Genomic DNA, 17,183 nt, shown 5'->3' with positions numbered 1-17,183 from the left:
ATCGACATTAAAAAAAAAGCGCCAATTTGTACTAAACACATCAAAGATGATATTTTTGGCTAATTTCGACCATTCGCCACAAAACAGGAAGTGACCGTTAGCTTCGGCATACGTTGAGTTCCACCGAATTCCCCGAAACTTGTTGGGAAGATGTTATCGACCAAGACGAACAAAAAAGTCGACCGCAACCATGGCCTCAACTCAACAGGAAGTCGGCCATTTTTGATTTTGGTATCCATTTTGGCAATTTGCACCCTATGTAAATGAGCGAGACATGGCGATAAGTCCTAGAAAGGATTTGGTATTATCATAAATAGTTATTAGAATAAAATGTAGGCAAATGTAATTATAGAAATTGGTTTAAAAATATTATATTCTAGGCGGAGTCTATTATTCTCACATGAGATATGAGTTTAAAATAGGAAAATGTTGAAAAAAGGTCTATGGGTTTTTATAATGAGTCATTTGTGAATGTTTTTTTATATATTATGAATAGATTCATTTTGCATTATAAAATAAAAATACTTTATTTTGATTTAATATGCAATTTTAAATAGTGTTGCATATTTAATAAAAAACTTCTATCACTTTAAAGCAACAATAATAGATAACAGACAGAATAATTAAAAGACTTTAAAACTCACTAAAGGCAATGAAATACATATAAAAAAAGGAATAAAAATGGTATAGTCTATCATTTATAACACCATATAAATAATTAATACTTTCTTAGATCCATTAATCAATCAATGCCTAAACTACAGAATACAATAAATTCAAACTGGGTTGAGAAAAAAAAAAATTAATCCTAATTATAAATACTCATTAATCTGCTGTCAATGAGATTATATCCGATTTAGAAAACCGCGCATCAACCCGCTCTTAGCTCTTAGCATCACTGACGGCTTATAATCCCATTAAAGTACGTCTACGCCAAAGTGATACAGTTAATCCTAACACCCTTTTATTATAGAACACAAGAGTTACTATTTTCTCCTCCTGTTGTTTTGTCCCAGATGTTACTCACTCACTTTCCCCCCAAAAGTGAGTGAGTCCCCCCCCCCCACACACACACACACTCCCATCCCCTCCTCGCTTCACTTTTGACAGTAGATGTTTTCATTCTTTTCCGACCAGGTGAGGGTTTCTTGTATGTTAGCTATAACTGTCAGCCCTGCAATTATGGGATTTGAGCTCCTAGAACAAGTCCTGGGGGCCAGAGTCAGGGTTTTCTGGTGTGTGTGTGTGTGTGTGTGTGTGTGTGTGTAGTGGGATGCCCCATGGCCACGACGGTCTGCACTGTGATGTGAAGTGTGAGTCAGAGCAGTAAGTGACAGGAGTCGCCCTGAGGCAGGAGACGGCCCAGAGCGACAGTGTGTCACTGTGTGGAAGATGAATGCATTAGTCAGAGCAGCAGCAGCAGCATCAGCACTCACACACTCACACTCACACTCACGAACCTTCTACTTTACTTCTTTTTGTTGTTGACATTGATATGTGGAACATTTATTTTGGCATCTCGCAGTGTAATGCAAATATGACCAAAAAAAAAAAAAAACCCACAGAGAGCTGTGCCAACAAAGTGTTCTCATTTCTGCACGCTGCCTATTATTATTATTATTAGTATTAGTATTATTATTACTGCTGCAGACACTGGGACACACAAAGGCACACATTTAGTGCACAAGACAGTCACATTCCAGCTGTGGTATCACATACACACACACACACACACACACACACACACACACACACACACACACACACACACACACACACACACACACACACACACACACACACACACACACACACACACACACACACACACACACACACACACACACACACACACACACACACACACACACACACATTCTTGTACTTGCTGCATACTGAGGACTGCGTTGCTGACAAAGTGAGGACCAGCATTTCCACTTTATAAGTCAACACAATTACAAATATCTACTTCATGAATGACATCTACAAAGAACTACTGGTTGCAGTACCATAAGATGTCTGCAGGTAGAGCCCCAGAGCAAAAAGGGCTGGAAAACATAATTTTTTTTTTTTGTGGTCCAAAATTTTACAAAAACATGTCGACCAAAATATTTTTTGTCCAAAATTTGACCAACAGATTTTTGTCCAAAATTTGACCAAAAGATTTTTGTCCAAAATTTGACCAAAAGGTTTTTGTCCAAAATTTGACCAAAAGTTTTTGTCCAAAATTTGACCAAAAGTTTTTGTCCAAAATTTGACCAAAAGTTTTTGGTCCAAAATTTAACAAAAACACTATACTTATACTATGTCGACCAAAATTTTAACAAATCTTTGACAAAAAAATGTTGGTCCAAAATTTGACAAAAAAAATGTTGGTCCAAAATTTGACAAAAAAAATGTTGGTCCAAAATTTGACAAAAAAATGTTGGTCCAAAATTTGACAAAAAAAATGTTTGTCCAAAATTTGACAAAAAAAAATGTTGGTCCAAAATTTGACAAAAAAAAAATGTTGGTCCAAAATTTGACAAAAAAAAATGTTGGTCCAAAATTTGACAAAAAAAAATGTTGGTCCAAAATTTGCCAAAAAAAAATGTTGGTCCAAAATTTGACAAAAAAAAATGTTGGTCCAAAATTTGACAAAAAAAAAATGTTGGTCCAAAATTTGACAAAAAAAAAATGTTGGTCCAAAATTTGACAAAAAAAAAGGTTGGTCCAAAATTTGACAAAAAAAAAATGTTGGTCCAAAATTTGACAAAAAAAAATTTGACCCAAAATTTTTGGTCCAAAATTTGACAAAAACGTCATACTATACTATGTCGTCCAAAATGTGGAAAACAAATTTGGACAAATTGAGTATAGCATGTTATAGCAACCTAGGGAAGTGATTTCAATGAAAACAAAGTGAGGACCGGCCAAAATGTCCTCACTCTGTAAAAATGACCTCACTTTGTTGGTTAAAAACCCTCACTGGTCCTCAGTATGCCGCAAGTACAAGAAAACACACACACACACGCACACACACGCACGCACGCACAATGCTGCAGCACATTCCAAGAGAGATGTTGCAGCGTTGCTCACATGTCGCGTTGGCCCCTCGCGTCTCTGGGTCAGAGACTCGTGGTGAGTGACCACCTTTTTAAGCTTCCCGCCGTGTTTGTTTTCCGCAGACAGTGTCATCAATTCTCTAACAAGAGAGTAGACACAGCAACAACAGCGAGCGCTGGACCTCCCTGCTGTCGCTGCCTCTGTAGTGCAGTGACTGATGGGAGCGTGCATGCAATAACAGACTGTGTGTGTGTGTGTGTGTGTCTGACTACATTCCGGCCTTGTGTGTGTGTCTGTGTGTGTGTATATACACCTACATGTGCTGTGATTGGTGTCACAACATGACAGTATAGCACAGTACACATAAAAACACCGCTCATACACTCTGTAACTGCAACCTTCGCCAAACAATGACTTAATTCAACCTCATCAAATCTTTCTCTTTCCGACACGTGCTCAGTCTCAGACAAAGCTCGTCTGACGAGAACAATAAAGCAACAACTGTCACTCAGAGAGAACACACACTGTCACTCATAACACACACACACCGACGTCTAGTACAGGTCAATATTTGTTGCTGCAGAAATGGAGCGAGAATAAATGGAATAAGAATAAGGAAATTGGCTAAATATGGCAAAACCATCCACCGCTTAGTTCCCATATGTGATTTACTGTATGTGTTTGAGTTTCAGTTGACTTTAGACCAGAACATGAGATCCAAACTCTCAGTATTGCATTTTATAAAAATCTATACATCTATCGAGCTGGAGTTCCTAAATCAGTGGTAATCCAACTACAGAATTACAGACTTCACTTGTATGTGACAGGAGCTCCACAGTAATGTAGAAATATGCTGAAATAACACGGCACAAAGCGTCTGCTTTGACTTGGTGACAAGACGAGGTTGTGTCAGATCAGAGAAGAATCCCGAAAATGTCGTCTCTTGTAAAAACATAAGGTTTTAAACAGCGAGGGAGGAAATACAGTAAGTGTCTTTGTTTCCTCGCTGAGAGATGATCAAAGATATGAATGTATACCAGCGAGTATCGCCGAGTATTGTGCAAATCTGTGACTGTGAAACAAGTTACTACAGATATAAATACTGTATAAAACTATATAGTGTAATGTATGCATGCATAACCCTTTAAAGGTACGCACCAAGAAAAAAGCAGAGGAAAAATGATTTCCTTGCATATTTTATTATTTTTATTTTATTTACTTATGATAACAATAACGACAATCAATATATATATATATATATATGTATATATATAATTGTTTTGTTTTTTTTACTAGACCCTACTGTATTTTAGATACAGGCCTCTACCAAACAGTTGAGATGTCTGTTCATAATGAACCTGGTTTACATAATTCATTAACTTAGTGTTATGCATTTTTCAATGAGATACAGTGACTTAAAGTGTGGTAGTTGTACCTTAAAGGGTTAAAGTGTTGTAATGTAACAAAGTACAAATACTTTGTCGCTGTAATCAAGTACAAAAGTCACTTATCTGTGCTCTATTTTGTGATTCTAGCAACAATTCTAGCAACATTTTTACTCCACAACAATTTCCTTGTTACTACCAAATAAAATCACAAGAAGAAGACTTGGTATTATGGTCTGTATTTATATAGAACAGGGCTCTCAAACCTAAACGAGCTGAGGGGCCACTGAGTGTCTAGTTTGGTCAGTATATGGTGCCGCTCAAGTGAAAAAAAAGTCACGTTTTTGAGGAAAAAGACATCGAAACAGCAATATTTATGATGATATTTTACATAATTTCAAAATAAAAGCTTGATAAAGCGATAAATAGTTCAGAATATGAACATATTTATGGTACAAAATTAACCTATCAGTTAAAAAAACATACAGAAATAACTCACTATAACGTGGTGGGACACAAGTTTGAGACCTCTGATATAGAGCTTTTCTAGGCTTGATGAGCAGCTTTACACGAGAGTTTTCACCCATTCACACAGTGCAACATGGGATTAAAGGTCTTGCTCAAGGACACATATAGACTAACAGAGCCAGGAATTGAACCTACAACCTCCCCGTTAGTTGAAAGACAACTCATCCTACCACTGAGCCACCATGGCTTCAAAAACTCAAGCACATTTTATATCAGAAAATGGCTTTTGATACTTAAGTAAAGTAAATGTCATAAACTTTAAGTACTTTTACTTAAGTAATGTTATGAAAAAAGTGATTTCAACTTCTACCAAAGTCATTTTCTGGTTGTACTTTTACTCAAGTGTCACCTTTTAGGTAGAAGACTGACTTAACCCCGACGAGGCGGGGTTCATCAGAACATCACAAACTATTCTCATTGATGGATTGATGTCGTCTTTTGGGCCAACTGGAGCGCTCCAGACCGCGGCTTTATACAAATATGCAACGCTGAGAAACAAAGACAGGAAGTGGACGACTTGTGTCTGAATTCTTTTTGGGCTTATTTTCCATCGGCGTGCACAAGAAAACTGCCACAAAAACGACAAGAAACGTGTCTTCCATGGACTGTTCAGTTCATGAACAATGAAACATTAATAATAATAATGATGTCTAACGTTTCTAAGAAGAGTCAAAGTTCAGGGTCAAGTTCAGAACATGGACTCAATATCAATGTCTATATTTTTAGATATAAACGAGGGGACGTCGGCCAACAGCGGGGGCTCGGATGGTCCAGTTGAAGGACAGTCTCCATGGTTACGACGCTGATGCATTTGTTATATATAAAAATCAGGGCTAATTCATCAAAACAACGTGTCACATTGATAAAGACACCATTGTGAACCTCAAGGATGTTTATTTCTTACTCGCAGTCAGGATGCATGTTTGCTTTTACTTTAGCGGCAACAACATCGTCGCGGTCGCGGTCCCAGGAGAGCGATTACTGCTCCGGTTAGAGAAAGTCCCCGCAGTGGGGGCAGCTGAACTCGATTCAACCTTTGATATTTTTAATATTTTTCTTTCTTGCCAAGAATCATTGAGAGGGAACATTCAAGGCCTCACACACATCCTATCCAGCGAGACCCCGCCTCCCCCCTGCAGTATCTTTATCTGCACGGCAGAGGAGGATAAGCATATTTAGGTTGCATGTTTCCTCCCAAGCTACATTCCCAACACCGTAGATCATGGGCATTACAGCTCTTACATCCCCCCCTGTTAGCGCTCATGTATACAAACACACACCTGCTGGGACAAGGCCGTCTGGGAGAGAATTACAGCGAGCTAATTTATGAGACCCAGGGGAGGCCAAAGGGCAGGAGACCCAGACTGGCCCGACCTCACTTCCTCCCGCTCATGGTCTCTGCGTTTAGACCCTTGCACACACAAACCTGTCACGCTCTCTTTTAAATATAACCTGTGAAACACAACATTTGCTGCATGCAAATGAGCTCCCACCTTTAATCTACAGCAGGGGTTCTCAAAGTTTTGATACCCGAGGGCCAATTTAGGAACCCAACATTGGACTGAGGGCCGCCAAAGGGGAAAAACAAGAAAAAAAACTGAAAGAAATCCCATTTGTAATAACTATGTCTTCCCAAAATTTGACATTTTTTATTTTTTTTATTTTTGGTCCAAAATTTTTACAAAAACGACATACTATACTGTCGTTCAAAATTTTTACATTTTTTGGGAGAAAAAGTTTTTGGTCCAAAATTTGACAAAAACGTTGTACTATACTATGTCGTCCCAAATTTTACTTTTTTTTTTTATTTTTTATTTTTGGTCCAAAATTTTTACAAAAACGACATACTATACTATGTCGTTAAAAATTTTAAAATTTTTTGGGAAAAAAAGTTTTTGGTCCAAAATTTGACAAAAACGTTGTACTATACTATGTCGTCCCAAATTTTACTTTTTTTTTTTATTTTTTATTTTTGGTCCAAAATTTTTACAAAAACGACATACTATACTATGTCGTTAAAAATTTTAAAATTTTTTGGGAAAAAAAGTTTTTGGTCCAAAATTTGACAAAAACGTTGTACTATACTATGTCGCGTCAAATCTGAAAAACATTTTCAAAAAAATGTTCGGTCCAAAATTTGACGAAAAAGTCATACTATACTTTGTCGTCCAAAATGTGAAAATTTTATGGGGAAAAAATTTCAACGCCAAAATTGGTCATACTATACTGTGTCACTATGTCATTCAAAATTTGATGACATAGTAAATACAGTTCTACAGTTTACTCTTATTGGTCTGTATCCAGTAATGTCCAATTAACATTTACCAAGCTTAGTAGCTCCTGGATTAAAACTACCAACTGTAATTCATTGCGGGCCGCCAGAAATGTTTCCGCGGGCCGCACTTTGAGAACCAATGATCTACAGTGTTCGGTGCCTTGAGGCCCAAATGCTAAACGGGTGAAAACAGGATTTTGGGAGGAGGAAAAAAAAGAAAAACTTTCAGCTCTGCAAGACTCGCCTCTGGCCTCTTCACTTCCTCCAGTGAGAAGGCGCTGTCATCCGTCACTTTGGGCACAATAGCGGAGTCTGGGTCGTGGCTACTGACACCCAGCACATGCACCGCTGATAAGACTCACCTTCCGGGACCCAAAAGAACTGAGCCATAACTGACACACAACAGCTTGGTCCTCTGCCAGTCACACTGATAACGCATGAGAAGAGGAAAAAGGACTTAATGAGCCACACTCTGCTGCGTGTAATGACTTTATTTTGTGTTTTACAGGTCATCTAATCTTAATGGCCTCATCGCTTCCATATTGGCCACAGGCTCCTCTGAGGTGCACGGGCAAAAATGATTCCGCTGCACAAGGAAAAACAGACTCTGCACATGACACTTGAAGCTAATCTGTTTTCCAAGTGTTGCAAAATCTATTGTTGTTATTCGCCTCATCATGAGCAGCGTAACAAGAATAATACTGTACAGTTCCTCAGCTGTAACACCTGCAAACAAGCAATATAACACACACACGCACACAGGTACAGCTATTCTTCCACTCATTTGAACCCTGAACAAAGTCTTATCCCTAACTTTAACCATAACCAGATCACATCTTAGCCCTTAAACTTAAACCAATTCCTCAGAAATTAGGTTCTGCCAGGTTTTTGGTCTCCATGAGGTCTATAGATCCTGATGACAAGTGCTGTGTGTGTACTATACCAGCACACACACATTTGTATACCCATACCGCTAACCCTAATTCTAACCCTAACCCCAGTACTAGCCCTAAAACCAGGTTTCAACCACCAAAAAGCCCATTTGAAGATGTAACCCTAACCCTTACCCAGCCAAAATGTCCTCACTTTGACACACATACACAGGTTTGTATACCCCTAACCCGGGCCTAATTCTAACCCTAAAAACTAGTTCTTAGCCTTGAAAAAACCATTTTAGGGGTGTCAGAATGTGAGGATGTCCTCACTCCCTGAGGTATATCAAGTTTTTTGGTCCTCACAAAGACACCCACACAAGAACATGCCTAACCCTAACCTATACCCTAACAACCCTAAAACCTTTAACCCCCAAAAGGCCCTCTCAAGATGTAAGGAGGAGCCAAAATGTCCTCACTTTGACAGACACACACACACACACGTTTGCCTACCCCTAACCCTGGGCCTGATTCTAACCCTAAAGAATGTGAGGACGTCCTCACTTTACCAAAATGTCCTCACTTTGACATACACACACGTTTGCATACCCAAAACATTAACCATAATTCTAACCCTAACCCAAAGACTAGCCCTAAAACCAGGTCTTAACCCCCCCAAAAGCATACATTTACGTTTGTATACCCTTAACCTTGGCCTAACCCTAAAAGCCAGGTCTTAACCATGAAAAAGCAATTTTAGGGGTGTCACTCCCTTAGGTATATGAAGTGTTTTGGTCCTCACAAATATACCCATACATACATAGAACACGCACAAATGTTTGCACCTAACGCCAACAACCCTAAAACCAGGTCTTAACCCCCCAAAAAAGCCCTTTCAAGATGTGACGAGCAGTGAAAATGTCCTCATTTTGACACACACACATTTGTATAGCCCTAACCCTAACCCTAAAAACGAGGGTCTTAATCCTGAAAAAGGCATCTCTAGGGGTGTCAGAATGTCAGGATGCCCTCACTCCCTTAGGTATATCAAGTTTTTTGGTCCTCACAAAGATACCCATACTAGAACACACACACAAATGTTTGCGCCTAAGCTTTACCCTAACAACCCAAGAACCAGGTCTTAACCCCCAAAAGCCCTTTCAAGATGTGAAGAGCAGCCGAGATGTCCTAACTTTGACACACAAACACACACGTTTGCATATACCCAAAACCCTAACCCAAAGACTAGCCCTAAAACCAGGTCTTAACCCCCCCAAAAGCATACATTTACGTTTGTATACTCTTAACTTTGGCCTAATACTAACCCTAACCCAAAAAAAGCCAGGTATTAACCCTAAAAAGGCCATTTTAGGGGTGTCCGAATGTGAGGAAGTTTTTTGGTCCTCACAAATATACCCATACATACAAATGTTTGCGCCTAACCCTTACAACCCTAAAACCAGGTCTTTACCCCCAAAAAGCCCTTTCAAGATGTGACGAGCACTGAAAATGTCCTCATTTTGACACACACACGTTTGTATATCCCCCTAACCTAACCCTAACCCTAAAAACTAGGGTCTTAATCCTTAAACCAGGTCTTAACCCCCAAATGAGCCCTTTCAACATGTCCCTTTTCAACTTTTCCACAGAATCCGATGCTCTCCTCACCCTCGAGTTTACTCGATGCTGCTCCGCTCTGGGTTTTCATTGACGCGTGGACCACAGAGGGAAAGATAACTGCAGTCATTACCAAAGTGATCAAACCTCCCTCCCTTCTCTCTCTCTCTCTCTTGTGTGGGATCTGTTTGGAGGAGGAGGAGGAGGAGGAGGAGAGTTTCCTGGGCCTGCAGTGGAACCACTACACTGAGACACTGAGACACTGAGAGTGCGTTCACCTGCCCACTCTGCAGAGACGACACCGCATCGCTGCGAGGTTGGACTGCCAGAGAACACGGAGAGAAGGCGCCGAGCAAGAAGGAACATGTCCAACGCTGCCTGGCAAGACACCAGCTTTGAAGAGCTCACCGCAAAAGTGAAGTGGGAGGAATGTGTCCTACATAGCTCTCCACAGTATGGACGGTGGCTTCCTCTATAACGTGCTCTGCTGCATACGTATCAAACATAGTAAGAAAACGAAAACACCTCAGATAATCTCCTATATTTACAAACTGTCACTTCAGAAATGCACAAAACTTCATTCCTGCTGTGACGTCACCGTCTCCACTCGTGTGTGTGTGTGTGTGTGGGCTCTGCGTTAGAAAATATCTTTGATTTTTAACCAAATTATGACTTTATATAGGTTTATAATGATTTTAAAAAGGGTCACATCAATGAATATCAATAATTATTGCGACAAGTTTGACTCCTGAGTGAGATGAACGTGTACATTTTGCATTAAAGTGAGTTATAAAAATTAAATTGATATGTATTATTATATTGCAATATATATTGTGAGTGTGAGTTACTATAATCTGTGTGTGAATCACAATTGATAATTAATTATTCATTATTATATAAGTGTTATTAATTTACACTTTTAATTGCTGATTTCTACAGAAACATTATGGTATTAACATAACATTACTTTTGGGTATAAAACAAAAATATTTTTAATTAACAAAAGTCAGATAAATAAACAACTAAATAAATAAATAAAACATGACTGTGTGTAAAGTGTTGAATATATTGTTATTGAATTATTTCAATGCTGAAAATTCATAAATCCAATTCATCAAGATATCTTTCAATTACCCGTGGAATCATCATCATTAAAATGTAGAAAATTATGATGATGGCTGTAGATAATAAAATATATTTAACAAGATATCTTATTATATTTAATAGCATAATATATTATATCTTATATAGGTATAATAAGATATAATTAAATTAAAGACAAACTCCAAACACATGGAAGAAATTGTGGATATAATATTTTTTTTTTTTACTACTACTATTAAATGATGGATATCTGTATAATCAGCCTGTGTTGTTTCCCCTTTTTGTGTTGTTATTGAATTATCCAATGGGTGTAATCTGGCATATTTTTCCAGATTGGTGTTCATCTTCAGTGTGGAATGTCCCTATTTAAAAATAAATAAATAAAATAAACAACATCTACACTGTAAACCCCATGTGCCTCAGGTGTCACTCACTTATCGCGATGATTCTGGGATGTCGATGATGTATTGGATGACGATCAGCTCTCTGACACTAAACTGGGAGTCTGGGTTTTGTTACAGGCAGGAAACAGACTCTTTCCGCCCCGTAAACACCACCGCCTCTGCTCGGGCCACCTTCAGGCCGCCGCGGTGGCACGCGAAGACCCCACTGATGATGATGATGATGATGATGGTCAGAAGGAGGAGGAGGAGGAGGGGGCCGCGAGGCGCGCGCGTGAGTGAGTGAGTCCACGTCCCTGACCCGTGACGCTGTGACCTGACACGGAAAGAGCGAATGACACTTTAACACACTTCTAACGAACTGTCACGTATTAATGCATTTGGGCTGTTTTTATTTGAAACATCCTTAAAAATTCTCCTTAAAAATAATCCTTAGAAATTCTCCTTAAAAATTATCTTTAGAAATTCCCCTTAAAAATATTCTTTAAAATTCTCCTTAAAATTATTCTTTAAAATTCTCCTTAAATATATTCTTTAAAACCATCATTTAAAATCATCCTTAACATTTCTCCTTTAAAATTATTCTTAAAAATCATCATTAAAAATCACTTTTTAAAGGATTTACTGGACTTTTACGCTTTAAATAACATTAAACACTGACTAAATTATTTAAAAAAATAACTTATTATTAATTCGGGCTGTTCCAAAAGGACAACAGCCATCAAAAATGAAAGAAATTAATTCAACATTTGACCTGTTATTTGCTCTTATTATATATTATTGTTTGTTTTACACCTGTAACATTTTAATGTGGTGAAATTATAAATTAATTAATTAATTTGTGTTAATTTGCAGCCTGGACACATTTAAATGGATTGAGCTTGTTTTGCTTTTTAAATAAAATAAAAAGTTAAATTAAATATTAATAATAATAATAATAATACTAATAATAATATTTTTTTTAAAGAAAAAGCTGTTTTCCCACAGAAACAAACTCCTATCATCATCCAAAATCTGCCCTTTTCTTTCCCCCTTCAGCAGAACCTGCTGTCACACTCCACTTAAAAGGTTTAAAAGACAGAGAAGAAGAAGAAGAGGAGAAGAGGAGGAGAAGAGGGGGTGGAGGTGGAGGAGGTGGATGCTGCAGTCCTAATCTAAACAGCGCCATGTTGATGTGGAGCGGATGAGATTATGTCGGCATGCTCTTCTTTTCTTTCCACACGGTTTAGAGAGCAGTGGGCCTTCAGAGGCTGGCGCCTGCACTTGGCCACAGATCGGAGACAGGAGGACACACAGGTGTCCCGTTACACTGCGTCTTATTTACTCTGCGGCACTAAAGTCATTTCTGCAATTAAGGAGAATTGTGTTTTGTTTAACTTCATCTTTTTTAAACCTAAAGAAATGGATAATGTCATACCAAATTTATCCAAAATTACTTTCGATATTTTACTTAAAAACATGCATTATTATTATTTTTATTATTACCTTTATTACTATAATTTGTCGTAGTATTATTATTATCGAACCAAACCAGTTATTGCAACTGCGGTTTCCCCTTTAATTATCGCACATTAAACAGATAATTTAAATTCCGTTTTTATTACTATTATTACTATTATTATTATTATTATTATTATTATTATTATTATTATTATTGTATATTTGTATATTTTTCTAAAGCATGCGGGGCTTTATTTAAAGGAAACTCTGACCTATAATGTCAGGGGAAAGCATCCTCGCCGCCACATTTTTGTGGAAAAAGTCCGAGAACTTTCTCCACAAAAAATAGAAAACATAATAAATAAAAAAATATGTATATTTTAAAAGAAGTATTTATATTCTTCGTGTTCCTTAATTGTTTTTTTTTTTTTTTAAATCTCATTTCCCACACTTGAGCCGCTGCGTATATTATCTTATCCGTGGATAACCGAGGCAGGAAACGAAAGATATGGGCTAATCTTAAGAAGCACCGTGGTGATGATGGGGAGAGAGAGCTGTGAGGTTTGTGGACCGAGAGGAACAGACTTTTAAATTGTCACTATCTGTCTAACTAACTAACTAACTAACTAACAAACTAACTAACTCACTAACTAACTAACTAACAGACTGGTGCTGAAAGGCTAGAACCATTTCTCAATTATAGGAAACGAAGATATCTCTGTGTTAACAGCTTTAACAGACTAAAGGACTTAAGTTTAAGTGTTGATATTATTTCATAATGTGGGCCTGAGAGAGAGAGAGAGAGAGAGGGAGAGAGAGAGAGAGAGAGAGAGAGAGAGAGAGAGAGAGAGACAGAGAGACAGAGAGAGAGAGAGATAAGAGAGAGAGAGAGACCCTCCTCGCCTTTGAGGGCGTCACTGAAAGGGAGAGGACAGCGTCTTGGCTGATCCAGCTCTTTCTGAATTCAGCCAACCAAACAAGATCGACCTCTCTCTCTCTCTCTCTCTCTCTCTCTCTCTCTCTCTCCTCTCTCTCAGCCCCGCAGACACAGACAGACAGACGGACAGACGGGCAGACAGACGGAGGGATGTCACATCTGAAAGTAAGCCAGTGCTCCACGGTCCGCATGACAAACAAACCCTCCGCGACCATTCTTCACCATTACGCACGGGAGATTCCCGTCTTTTACGCGCGCTCCGGAGACAACATTTGGAGCCATACTCACTGTTAGTCTGTCATCTCTGTCTTTCTCTTCTCCCCGTGTTGGCAGCGACCATCATGCTTCCCAGTCCGGTCATAACGTCTTCCACCACGCCTTTTTCTGTGAAGGATATTCTGAAATTAGAGTTGCAACAGCAGCAGCAGCAGCAACAGCAGCAGCAGTTCATCTCCTGCTTCGGTCTCTCCGGTGCGTCTCTGTCTCATCCTGGCGCAAACAAGGCGCTCCGCTCGCACTCGCCGCCCTCGTGCATGCTGGCAGCCAGGGACAGTCCGAGCCCCATCAGCTCCGGTCTCTCGGAGAGCGAGGACAGGATGTCGTATCTCAGCGCGATGACGGTGCCGGAGCGGCTCTCGGGCGCCGGGCTGCCCGTGGACATGTTCGGCATCGCGGCGCAGAACCACAGCGCAGAGCTGCAGCTGGAGAGCGGGGAGCAGGAGGAGCAGGAGAGCAGTGAGTACACAGCTGTGTTGTTAGTTATTAACAAAAACCTTCATCCAAAAGTGAAAGAAGTTATTATTATTAATAATAAGAATAAGAATAAGAATCGTAATAATAAGGGAATGTACTATTTTAAAAGAGCAGCTAATTTGTAGAATTGGACACAGCAGAAGAGACAGGTTCTCTGTGCTTTGAGTCATTTTATTATATTATTACTATAATAATATATTATTATATATAAAATAACATTATATTACAACTAATTACGCAGGAGTGGTATCTGCCTTTTCTGCAATTACACTATTTTGTGTTTCCAAAACAAAAGTGCTTCACCTTACACAATAAAAGTTTAATATGACAAAATATAACTGCTGTATAATGCATTTATATATAGACATTAATGTGAGCTACATATATATATTTTTTTAATAGAAAATCGAGGCAGAGACGTGTTGAAACACAAGTTTGAATATATAATGTATAATATGAATATATATGAATAATATAGCCACATGGACGCGTATTTAACTGCTTCATTAAAACAAAACATATTTGTTTTCATTTATTTTAGCTGTGAGGTGTAAATTACTGGTGTTTAGGGTTAAAGTTTGTGGATGAATTGTCATCCAAATGTCATCAGATCAGTCCTCACATGCATTTCCTTATAATAAATAAAGAAATGGGCTTTAAATGTATATTTAATAACATGTATATGATTTAAATACTGTGAAAAATGCTTAAATATAAATAAATATTTATTTAAAATTGTATTTATTGTTTTATTATCATCCTTATCAACTGCTGTGTTGTCTTAACCAAATGTGGGACATTACTATTAATAAATGTGGTTGAATTTAAGTGAAATCAGGGAACTATGATAAATATTTAAAGACACTGACTCTTGTTCTGTCTCTCCCCTCCACGCAGACAGCTGTGGTGCGTTGAGAGGCGAGTGTGAGGACCCAGATTCGGACAAACCCGCCACCAAGCAGCAGAGGACGCGCCGGAAACCGCGCGTCCTCTTCTCTCAGGCCCAGGTGTTCGAGCTGGAGCGGCGCTTCAAGCAGCAGCGTTACCTGTCCGCGCCGGAGCGAGAGCACCTGGCCAGCTCCCTGAAGCTCACCTCCACCCAGGTCAAGATCTGGTTCCAGAACAGGAGGTACAAATGCAAGAGGCAGCGGCAGGACAAGACTCTGGAGATGGCGGGTCACCATCACCACCATCACCACCACCACCCACCGCCGCCGCCGCCGCCCAGGAGGGTGGCTGTGCCGGTGCTGGTCCGGGACGGGAGGCCTTGTCTGTCTGGGTCGCAGAACTATAACCCGTCTTACTCAGTCGCGGCTCCAAACCCGTACAGCTACACGTACCCCGCCTACAGCTACAACAGCTCGGTGTACACCAACACGTACTCGTGTACTTACTCCAGTTTACCCGCTCTGCCGCCCAGCAACACCGCCGCCAACGCTTTTATGAACATGAATTTGGGAAACCTGGGCGCGCAGACGCAGAGCCAGGCTCCTCAGGGCCCGGTGGTCACACCCTGCCAAGGAGCTCTGCAGGGCATACGAGCCTGGTAGCGCAGCAGTCTTTACGCGCAGCTGGGGCAGACGCTGACTGAACGGAATCAAGTGACGCAAAAGGAGTGCGCAATTTTTGACTGTGCACCACAAACTGAAAGCATAGAAGAGCGTTTTACACCCCCCCCCCCATCTGAGCCACATTGTAGAAAATAACCTGCCGTTGAAGATTTGATTGTATGAAAAAGACTGTGCGTAACGAGGCCTCTCATGCCTCAAAAAAGGGACATTCTTGGACATTTACGCGCAAACATACGCGTAAATGTGCCATTAATTAACGAATTACGCGTTGGACAAAGAAGTTCCATCATGCTGTTCGATCCAAATATCAACCACACCTGCAAGATAATGCACCCGTATCAAGTATTATATGTTGTTTTGTTTTTTATCTCTATGTGTGACGCGTGTTTGGTCAGTATTCTTTGTTTATCTGCGTTTAAAAAAAAAGAAAAAAAAAAAGGATTTAAATAAAATTAATTAAATGATACAAGAGGCGATGATAATGTACTGTGCTTTATGTGTGTGTGTGTGGGAAGATTACTGGCATAAACACTGCAGTCGTCCTCACGGAGACCAAATCCTGGTGATATAATGAAGCAGAATCTCATTTCAGAGGATTAGGGCTGAGATTAGGTTTTAGATTTGAGATTAGGGTTAGGGGTTGTGGTTAGGGATAATGCTTTGTGTGTGTGTGTGTGTGTGTGATACAGTTATCTGATGTTTCATTCCCACGTGAATACAAATGTGTGAATGGGAAACTCAAATATTTCCTGTTGCTCACTTTAACTCCTGAAACTCGCAGCTTCTCATCGTCTCAAATTATTTCTCAAGCCCTTCTTCTTCTTTTCTATTTTTTTCTTCTTGTGGGAAAAAAAGAGCCTTGTCGTAGACTTGGGTCTGAGACAAGAAGCAGAAACAGAAAGAGCACTAATGTCCGCTCAGGATTCACAGATGGACATAAACCAGACAGCCCCAAACATCCCCGGGACTCACAGAGCGACCATAACTCACTGGAGCTGCGCATGATAAATATTGATGGAAAATATTCTCTTGGTTGCGCTAAAAATATCCTTCATTATTATGACTTTTATTAATAGTGTTATCATTATCATTATTATTATTATTATTACTACTAAAATGTGAAAGCCCCATTAGGTTCCTTATCTTTAAACTTGCAGATAAAGCGTAAACATTCATTTTTTTAATTTGATGAATGCAGCATCCAAAAATACACTCAGATAAATAAATATTAGATTTAATCATTTTCTATTATACT

General features: G+C 39.3%; 1 protein-coding gene across 1 annotated transcript; it reads left to right on the top strand.

The window, feature by feature from the left end:
- Positions 1 to 13,945: 13,945 nt before the first annotated feature.
- Positions 13,946 to 15,907, top strand: nkx2.3 (NK2 homeobox 3; the record flags this gene model as incomplete). The annotated part of the gene is made up of 2 exons (XM_083897853.1): positions 13,946 to 14,339; positions 15,255 to 15,907. The coding sequence occupies 2 exons, from the start codon at positions 13,946 to 13,948 to the stop codon at positions 15,905 to 15,907; spliced, it is 1,047 nt and encodes a 348-aa protein (XP_083753979.1).
- Positions 15,908 to 17,183: the final 1,276 nt, after the last annotated feature.

This window comes from Microchirus variegatus, assembly GCF_963457635.1.
Source record: "Microchirus variegatus genome assembly, chromosome: 11".
NCBI classification, from domain to species: domain Eukaryota; kingdom Metazoa; phylum Chordata; class Actinopteri; order Pleuronectiformes; family Soleidae; genus Microchirus; species Microchirus variegatus.
The sequence above is the reverse complement of the archived record's forward strand: the minus strand, read 5'-3'. Positions and strand labels throughout refer to the sequence as shown.